This window comes from Cebus imitator, unplaced genomic scaffold, assembly GCF_001604975.1.
Source record: "Cebus imitator isolate Cc_AM_T3 unplaced genomic scaffold, Cebus_imitator-1.0 Scaffold43, whole genome shotgun sequence".
In the NCBI taxonomy this organism is placed as follows: domain Eukaryota; kingdom Metazoa; phylum Chordata; class Mammalia; order Primates; family Cebidae; genus Cebus; species Cebus imitator.
Window position 1 is genome coordinate 7,823,214 of NW_016107358.1, and position 10,396 is coordinate 7,833,609.

Consider the following 10,396-nt stretch of genomic DNA (forward strand, 5'->3'; position numbering starts at 1 on the left):
AAAAAAAAAAAAAAAAAACAAAACGAAAAAAAAACCTGTGCAGGGGCATACAGGCCATGTGTTCAAAACTCTATGATTCAGAGACAAAAATAAAAATAAACTGGATCACATCAAAATTTAAAACTTCTGTGCATCAAAGGATGCAATCAACAGAGTGAAAAGACAAATCACAGAAGAAATACCTGCAAATCATGTATCTGATATATCCAGAAAATATACAACTACAACTCAACAACAAAAAATACCCCAATTAAAATAAAAGACATGGGGCTGGACACTGTGGCTTATGCCTATAACCCCAGAACTTTGGGAGGCTGAGACGGGAGGACTGCTTAAGACAAGGAGTTTAAGACCAGATGAAAACACAGTGAAATCCTGTCCCAATAAAATGAAAAAGAAAATAAAATTAGCTGGGAATCATGCTGTGCACCTATAGTACCAGCAGGCTGCGGCAGGAGGACTGCTTGAGTCTAGAAAGTTGAGGCTGTGGCGAGTCAGGATTGCACCACTGTACTCCAGACTGGGTGACACAGAGACCCGGCCTCTTTAAAAAAAAAGAATATATTTAAAAAACTCTTAAAAAAAAAAAAATAAAAAAACAACCCAATTAAAAAAAAAAAAAAAAAAAAAAAAAGACATTTCTCCAAAGAAAATATATAAATGGCCAAGAAGCACATGAAAAGGTGCTAAACATTACTAGTCATCAGAGAAACACAAACCAAAAACCACAGTAACATACACCTCACACTCATTAGGGGGTCTCTCATTGTCAAAACAAAACAAAAAATAATAGGTGTTGGTGAGGGTACGGAGATTAATAATAAGTGCTGGTGATGATGTGGAGAAACTGAAACCCTTGTGCCCTGTTGGTAGTAATGTGAAATGGTGCAGCCACTACAGTAAACAGTAAGGTGGGTTCCTCACAAACTTGAAAATAGAAATATCCTTTGATCCAGCGATTCTACTTCTGGGTATATATTCAAAAGAACTGAAAGCAGGGTCTTGAAGAGAGATTTATACATCCATTTTCATAACAGCATTATTCAGAATAGCCAGAAGGTATAAGCAACCCGTATGTCCATCCACAGATGAATGGATAAACAAAACATAGTATATACATACGCTGGACTATCATTCAGTCTTAAAAGAAGAAATCCTAGGCCAGGCTCAGTGGCTCATGTCTGTAATCCCAGCACTTTGGGAGAAAAAAAAAAAAAAAACAGAGAGAGACCTGGCTTTACCATTGGCCATTGGCTGTTTTGCTATATTTTTGATTCCTCATCTGTTAAGTAAGAAGAAAAAGGTCTCAAGAAGCTGTCAAAATGAATAAACTACAGTGTGCAATCTGAGTCCCTCAGAAGTGTCAAGCAAATGCAAATTATTACTGGTTAGCATCCCAAATCCAAACATCAAAAATCTGGAATACTCCAAAATCCAAAACTTTTTGAGCACCAACGTGATGCCCAAATGAAATGTGAAAAGAGCAGTGAGGAGTTTGGATTTTGATATCTGGGATGCTCAACCGGGGGAAGTTCAAGGCAAATATTTCAAAATTTAAAAAAATCCAAAATCCAAAACACTTCTGGTCCCAAGCATTTTAGATAAGAGATACTGAAACTGCACTGCTAGTTTCTATTCCTCCTTCCTCTCCCCATCTTACCTTTGAGAGATAAGCATCCATGTTCTCATGTGTAATAGATGGATCTGTGACAAATTCAAAGAGCTCCCGCACAGTCATGACAGCAACACTGTGCTTCATAAAGAAATCTGTCAGAAGGATAAACATTAACGATAGCTTTTTATTAGGAAAAAGGTTATTATTCCAACTACCTTTTAGAGAAACAAAGAGATAAAATTATACACCATCTCCCAGCAAATGGTTTAAGTGTCACTGCATCAAACAACTTAGTGAGAAAATTTTATGCCAACAGTTTAAATGAGTACAAAAACAACATAGACCAATAAGCTGTTTCGAAAATGCCCATTTCTACTCACCATTGACATTGGCACAGTCCTTTCTCAAGAACTCCAAGGCATGTGGGTGGTCGTGCTCCACCGACTGAGAAACATCAATGACATACACGCCTCCACCGTGGTACCTGTTGGCCAGAGACACAGAAGCTGTGGGATGCTACTACTTTACTATGTTTTTTGTTTAAAATAAATTCTACTCTTAAGAACAAGGGAAGTAATTCACAAAATGACCAAGGCAGATAAGATGAGGCCATCTTGACTAACAGATGAAAACCGGGGAAATTTCCAAAGTCCATTCACTGTTAATGATCTAAGCGGTCAATTCCATGACTAAGGTCACTGAAAAAAGGAATATTATCTTATACCATTTGGAAGCCAACAATAAAACTTCAGAAGGTAGTGTGACTTCTTGGATTGTGATTTTGTTTATCATTTTAAAGGACACAAAACAACTTACAGGCAGTTCCTAAGAGACAAAATACACTCACAGCATGTTAAATTCACTGAGATCTGCATGGACGAGTCTGGCATCCTGATACATTCTTCTCATATATTGAATGACCTGCAGGTACAATTCCCGAGCCTTGGATTCCGATAACTGGACATTTTTCAAGAGTGGTGCAGGCCTTGAATTAAAAGAAAATGAACTAAGATAAAATGACCAACAACAAGTTTTCTTGCTTCTTACAATACTGTTACATGCCCTTCTCTTCTACAACTCATCATGTGAGCTGTATATGTGACAATTTGTCTCAATGCAGATACACCAAGAAGGTACCAGCAAATAGATGCTTTCCCAACACACTGTATAAGACATCCCTCCAACACAGGACTAACTTGCTCCTCATTCTGAAGCATTTTCATACTTAAAAAGGTAGAATAAATTGATAACACTTATGCCCTAATACAGTGGGAAAGATTCATAAAAGAAGCTATTCAAATCGGAAATACTCATAGAGTGGATAAACTCAAAGCACTTAAAAATACATTTCTGAGAATGCAGTTATTAGGCCTTCCCTGTACTTACATGTCATCTTTACCAATGAAGCTCATGACAAGAACATGACTTCTTAACATTATTGGTTCTGGACATGGTATCTCTGCTGTGTTTAGCCTGTGATATTATAACAAATAAAAGGACAACTCAAAAATTGAAAACGCATCTAAATAAATTACAATGACTACAGGTCATAAGATTAACACTGCTGTTAAAAAACAGCACCAAGGCCTCTTAAGTTTATTATAATATTTCATAAACTCTAACATGATTTTAAATGGCACCATTATGTACCACTGAGAATGACAAAACACTAGCAATTAAGCTATTACATCCTATAACCTGTAATTCCCAAACCAATTCCAGAGATGTTAAACTGAAAAACATGTGCATCTTACAATGGAGGAAATAGAGGAGACATGTCCACAATTATCTTTTGAGTTGATTAGCCTGAAAAATAGCTGGACTCATAGCTAATAGCTTGCTGAACACAAAAGACTTTCGAAACAAGCAGTACCTGCTCAGTACTACACTATCCAATGCATCACCTGTGTACAGCATATAGAGTTATGACATTTTAAAAACTCCATAATTTTCAGAAACCTTAAATCTCAACTAGATGAGGCCTTTATCTGATAAAAAGGTGTCAGTGCAAACAAAGGATATATAAAAGTGTCCAAAACTGAACTAAGACAAGGAAACTATGGTAAACAAAGAGTTCACAACCTAACAAGATTTGCCTAGAACTCCAATACCTATGAAAATGTGACAAAGCATTATCACCATCTGATTGTGTCACTTTCCTGCTTAAAATCCTCTAACAGTTCCTTATTATGCTCAGTACAAATTCTTTTTTTTAAAATTATACTTTAAGTTCTGGGGTACATGTGCAGAATGTACAGGTTTGTTACATAGGTATACAGGTGCCGTAGTGGTTTGCTGGATCCATCCCCTCCCATCATCTACATTAGGTATTTCTCCTAATGCTATCCCTCCCTAGTCCCCCAATCCCTGCGATCCCTCCCCTAGCCCCCTCACCCCCCAACAGGCCCCAGTGTGTGATGTTCCTCTCCCTGTGTCCATGTGTTCTCATTGTTCAACACCCACTTATGAGTGAGAATATGCAGTGTTTGGTTTTCTGTTCTTGTGTCAGTTTGCTAAGAATGTTGTTAAGTACAGCTTCATCCATGTCCCTGCAAAGGACATAAACTCATCCATTTTTATGGCTGCATAGTATTCCATGGTGTATATGTGCCATAATTTCTTTATCCAGTCTATCACTGATAGGCATTTGCGTTGGTTCAAAGTCTTTGCTATTGTAAACAGTGCTGCAATAAATGTTTTCAATGGCTTACAAGGCCTTCCAAATGATCTAGCTTTGTGGAATAAATATAAATTGTGGCAGTAATCTTCTGTAATGGATGCTCAGAATAGAAAACAACAGAAAAACAATCTCTCTTTGTCCAGAAATGTGTTTCTTCTGCTTCCTTCAGTAGATCTAACAAAAATGAAGCCCTAATAAGTCCCTACATATGGGCAGAACCACACTGGGATCTGCTGGGAGGAAGGGCTGATGTTCATGGGCAGAGCACAGGACAGACATACACACGCCCGAGATAGTCACCTGATTAAGTTCCTCATTTCTTTTTCTGCCCAAGTTTTCACCATTTTCCTAGGGTTTCCTTTACAATAGCCATGACGAAATCTTGAATAAGAAAAATATTATTTAAATCATTCTGTTATTGTTTTAATGTTTTAGGAAATAGAAGTTAAACCAACTGGAGGGAAAAATCTGAACTTACCTGAATTCCCCACTTACATACTTATCCCGATCTTTGAACACCAAAATAGAAGTTTTATAAATTTTGATTGCTCTGCTCTCTCCATTTGCTGTGCTAGCATGGTAAACATTAGCCTATTTTAAGTCAAAAACCAAGAAAATGAAGTTTATGTTAAATAACTACTGTTACTTTTTCTATCAATTTGATTCTAACCTCAAAAGTCAAGTGAACTAAAGTAACATGAATAAGAAATACCACTGCCTTTTGAAGATGTGAATTAAAATATGAAATATTATATCAAAAGGACAGTAAATATACCTCCAATATACAAATATAGTCATGTGCCATATAACATTTTAGTCAGTGGCAGGTAACAGACTGCATATATGAGGTGATCCCATAAGATTATAACAGGCATTTTTACTGTAACTTTTCTATGTTTAGATAAATATTTACCATTGTGTTACAACTGCCACAGTATTCAGTACAGAAACCTGCTGTACAGATTTGTAACCTAGGAGCAATAGGCAATACCATATAGCCTAGGAGTACAGTAGGCTATACTATCTAGGTTTGTTTAAGTACACTCTACAATGTCTGCATAATGACAAATTTGCCTGATGATGTATTTCTCAGAAAGTATTCATTAAGCAATGCAAGACTGTACAGTAAAATCCTATTTAAATACATGGGAGAAGTGGTTTCAAACTTTTTTTACATCTTAAGTATATGCAAAATAATTAAAGACATTCTTAAATCCGGTGATTTAGGCCAGGTGTAGTGATTCATCCCTGTAATTCCAGCACTTTGGGAGGCCCAGGTGGGTGAATCACTTTAGGCCAAAAGTTTGAGACCAGCCTGGCTAACATGGCAAAACCTTGCCTCTACTAAAAATACAAAAATTAGCTGGGTGTGGTGGTGCAGGCCTGTAGTCCCAGCTAGTCAGGAGGCTGAGGCAGAATTGCTTGTACTCGAGAGGCAGAGGTTGCAGTGAGCTGAGAACATACCACTATACTCTAGCCTGGGAAACTGTCTCAAAAAAAAGGAAAAAAAAAAAGACTCTGTCAAGACTCTGTTCAAAAAAAAAAAATTTTTTTTTTAAATCCAGTGATTTATAAATTGAATTTTACTGAGAATTGCTTCCAGCAGAATGGGTTTTACACTTGTAAAGAATTGCTTTAAAAAAAAAAGTCAGTAAAAACTATATGTGAGCTACAACACTCACACATATTTATTAGTTGGCCCTTTCAAGGGTCTGCAGACCCCTGCCATTATAGATGAGATAAGTAAATCATGGTAAGAGTTTCCTTCAAGCCAGAGAGGTCGATTTTGAGTCAAAAGGATTTCAAAGTCTTCTCTAACAAACAGAAAGCAGTATATCCATATGTAAAGAAAAAAATAAGAAAGATTTGCTGACTCATAGAAACATAACCATAAACCTCTGTCCCCATGAGTAATTTATTTTATTAGAACTCAGGCCTATAATAATCTGAGCATCTCAACTTACTACTGGGGATAACTAGTTAGACTCAATGATACAATGCAGCAGCAGTAGTGAAAAGGCTTAGTTATATGTACGACTTCCTCTCTAACCATAAATATTAATGTGTGGAGCTTTGTTTTTCTTTCTTTTTAAAGGCATAATGTAGTACTAAGTGCCATAGTTTCATTTGGTATCTGAAATAAGAAAACTAAATATTCAATCATCCAAAGAAGAGCTCACTTCTTTTCCTGTGCTAATGCAGCCATTTATCTCTGTTATGATTCCTCTAGTCAACATCTTGAACAAAATCATTCTTGTTCTGGGATCCAACACCTAAAAAGAAATGCAAAAATTGAAAAGTTCTGAAAGACAGTACCAAATCTTTCTCATTAAAACCTATGATAATGAATAAACAGCAGAGCTTAACTGTACTACGCTATCCTGGTTGACCAAATGAGAGTCACTATTTACAACTTTTATTCACTCTAATTGTTAATCAGTAAAATGTCAGGTAAAGGCCATAGGAACCAAAGGCAACCAAATAGCAAGTTCATCCAGTCATGGAAATCAAAGATTACCAAGCCCAAGGGAAGCAGAAATGAACCCTAGGCTATTAGCTAGTAAAAATATAATGCAAACTACATAAATAGTATTACATGTTCTAGTCACTACACTGAAAGTAAAAAGAATCAGGTGAAATTATTTTAATATTTTTTTAACCCAAAATATCTAAAACACTATCATTTCAACCTGTATCAATATAAAAAAATCATTAGTGAGATAATCCTTGTTTTTGACACCAAGTCTCCAAACTCTGGTTCGTCTTTTGCATTTATAGCATATCTCAAGTGCCCAGTGGTTACTGCCATGGACAGGCAACTTTATATTGGGGATCAGCACTCTCTGGCCCATGGACCAAATCAGGCCACAGCTTGTTTTTCCTTACCCTGCAAGCTAAGAATTGCTTTGGAAAAAAAAAAAAATCAACAGAAACTACATGTGAGCCACAACGCTCATATATATTTACTAGTTGGCCCTTTCAAGAGTCTGCAGACCCCTGCCATTACAGATGAGTAAATCATGGTAAGAGTCTCCTTCAAGCCGGAGTAGTCAATCTTGAGTAAAAACGATTTCAAAATCTTCTCTAACAAACAGAAGGCAGTGAATTTAAAGGCTGTTCTTTTTCATCTTAGAAACTAAAGCAGCCAAATATTTGTATGCAATTTCTAAGGATACCAATCAGTAGCTCCTTATGGCTCAGGTAGGCCCTCTAGCCCCATGGGGCGAGACAGTATAAACTAGCCAAACTCAACTATGCTTTACAGTCCACCTTCAATGAAATGGCTGGGGTCACACCAGAAACCTAAGGTTAATATAAACAAAACCACCTGGGCAGACTATAGGACTAAAAGCCAAACCACAACCATTGCAACTAGAGAAGAATGAAAAAGCACTAATTTCCATTCCTTCTCTACTGCACAGGTAAGCAAAGAGGGGAAGTCAGCTGGCTGAGCCTCTAGGTACAGAACTGTGCGTCTGCAAAGTTGGCAGTCACACAAGTAAGGGCATAGGAAGAAATGACATAAGAACAAAACAGGGAAAAACAAATGATAAATTTATAGACAAGCATATATTTTATAGAGACACCTGAATACTCAAGCTATGTACTCTATCATTCAAAATTAATTTTGAAAGAAAAAAAGAATTTTCTGCCAAAAATAACCCTAAAGTTATTTAGGGTCTTTAAAACTTAAGGCTATCTCATCTTTCTGAGGTAAACCATACTTTGTTTTCAATTATGGAAATAAATCACAAAATAAGCTAGAGGACAATGAAGACACAGACCCCAGACCCTGCTTCTGTCTAATGGTGGAATTCAGAACATATGTTTGTGTATATGGGTGGGGGAGAGGAGTGGTAGGTGGCAGAGGCAATGTTCTGACTCTTTTTATCACTTTCTTCACATCAAAAATCTGGGCCAAGGCTAACATCCAATCACATTCTTTTGTATGCGGGAAAATTAGGGGCCAATTTTTTCCCATTCTTGAATAGAAAGAATAAAACGAGCATAATTTCTAAGCAAAGACAAGATTTCTAATTGGAAATTTGAAGACATTATCTGACCCTCTCTCTTTCACCCACCTTTCCCGCTTTGTGGCAGATAACCTACCTATCCTCTGGGAAAGCTCACAAAATTCCTATGGACCGTTCCTGAAAGACTGATGGTCTGATACTCTCTCCAAGAAGGGGAAAGCATCATATGGTGGCTCTGCAAGGCCACTGAAGAACCATGACTCTAATTCATCCAACAGTCCTATAAAAGCAAAATGTGCATCTCTAAACTCAAAACTATAAAAGGAGTAATTTTATATGGGAGTAATTTTAATATTAGCATTAAGCGAAAGGGATAAAAAGCAAACTACAATTCAAAGAGAAAAGAAATGCTAATTAAAAAGAAGAGTTTGCAACACATATAAATTGTACCTGTTCTACAGTTGCTCTGTCTGCCTTATCTTTGATGCGATACCTAATCAAAAACAATAATGTATAGTTGACACATTCAAAATTCAGTCAGAAGCCAAAATAAAAAGCTTCTAAATGTAGGTAATTTCATAAAAATTCCTAAGTCGTTTCTTTAAATAACAGATTTTATGACATGACTGTAGATTTTTCACTACTCAGTGAAACCTTCATTTCCCCTGAATATGCAAAATTCAATTCTGTATTTCAGCAAAAGGAGTATGTATGCAGTGAAAAGAAAAATCTAATCATATTTCAGAAGCATCAAAAAGCAGCCAGGGTAAAGTGAACTATGCTGGAAAAGAGAAAACATTGAGTATATGTGTACTGTCCTTTAAATCTTTAATGATTCTATTGGTACAGAATTAAAGTCTTGCCTTTTCGTTTTTTAAAGAGATCACATCTCACTATGTTGCCCAGGCCAGACATGGACTCCTGAGCTCAAGTATTGCTCCTGCCTTAGCCTCCACATAGAATTAGTCATTTACAAGTCTTTCTCTATAGAGTCATTTTCTAAGAAGACACAAGTTTTTTGTTTTTTAAAATCATTTCAAGACAGTCTTCAAATGCAGACTCTGATTTGTTTCCGCTTATACACTGACTGTAACTCCACCTAGCACGCTAACCTAAACTAATAAAGGTTTTAACACAAAGATTCAGACACCAATGAAATAACAAATGACTATGGTGTATCTCAAAAAGCTGATACTTCTTGGACATAGCAATAAATCAGAAGAAAGTCAGCTTTTAAGTTCACTTCTCACAGTGAGTTGTATGATCTTAGTGTCGTTTTCTATAATATAGTGATAATACTTTAGAGTTATTAGCATATAAGAGAAGTTAGCCAGCTCTTAAACAATTGGTTTTGAGAACAGAAGTGTAAACAGAAACAGTTCTTAGTTATATCATTATTTAGTTTACAGTCTTCCCTTAAATTTTTAAAAATACTTCATGAGAAAGAATAATTCTTAATACATTTTAAGGGAATATTTTTGCACATTTTAGTTTAAACTGAAATCCACAAACACTGTTCCCCTCATGAGAACACATTTGTAAATTTCATGAGATTATAGTTTTACTATGTGTTTTTTAAAATTCATTAATTTTTATTTTATTTATTTATTTTTGAGACAGAGTTTCACTCTGTCACACAGGCTAGAGTGCAGTGACACAATCTTGGCTCACTGCAACCTCTGCCTCCCAGGTTCAAGTGATCCTCATGCCTCAGCCTCCCAAGTAGCTGGCGTTACATGCATGCACCACCACATCTGGTTAATTTTTGTATTTTTTGTAGAGATAGGGTTTCACCATATTGGCCAGGCTGGTCTCAAACTCCTGGCCTCAAGTGGTCCACACACCTCAGCCTCTCCAAGTGCTGGGATTACAAGCATGAGCCACTACACCCAGCCAGGATTCATTAATATTTTTAATTTACAAAGGCACAGGCTATCCACTAAGAAAAAAAAAAAGAAACATATACACATACACACTGAAAGAATGATCGGTTTAAATATACAAATCAATAACCTCTGTAAAAGAATTATGATCGGCCGGGCGCGGTGGCTCACGCCTGTAATCCCAGCACTTTGGGAGGCCGAGGCGGGTGGATCACGAAGTCAAGAGATCGAGACCATCCTGGTC

At 36.6% G+C, this 10,396-nt stretch overlaps 1 protein-coding gene across 2 annotated transcripts in view; it reads right to left on the bottom strand.

Moving 5' to 3' along the window:
* RIOK1 (RIO kinase 1) overlaps positions 1 to 10,396 on the bottom strand; it is a 26,629-nt gene that overhangs the window by 8,649 nt on the left and 7,584 nt on the right. For both annotated transcript variants that reach the window (XM_017526749.2, XM_037737864.1), the window contains exons 5-12: positions 8,720 to 8,762; positions 6,476 to 6,568; positions 4,774 to 4,886; positions 4,596 to 4,676; positions 3,002 to 3,088; positions 2,463 to 2,600; positions 1,996 to 2,099; positions 1,661 to 1,767 (exon numbers count right to left, since the gene is read on the bottom strand). In XM_017526749.2, coding sequence (XP_017382238.1) covers positions 1,661 to 1,767; positions 1,996 to 2,099; positions 2,463 to 2,600; positions 3,002 to 3,088; positions 4,596 to 4,676; positions 4,774 to 4,886; positions 6,476 to 6,568; positions 8,720 to 8,762 — 766 coding nt within the window. The remainder of the gene's footprint in view (positions 1 to 1,660; positions 1,768 to 1,995; positions 2,100 to 2,462; positions 2,601 to 3,001; positions 3,089 to 4,595; positions 4,677 to 4,773; positions 4,887 to 6,475; positions 6,569 to 8,719; positions 8,763 to 10,396) is intronic.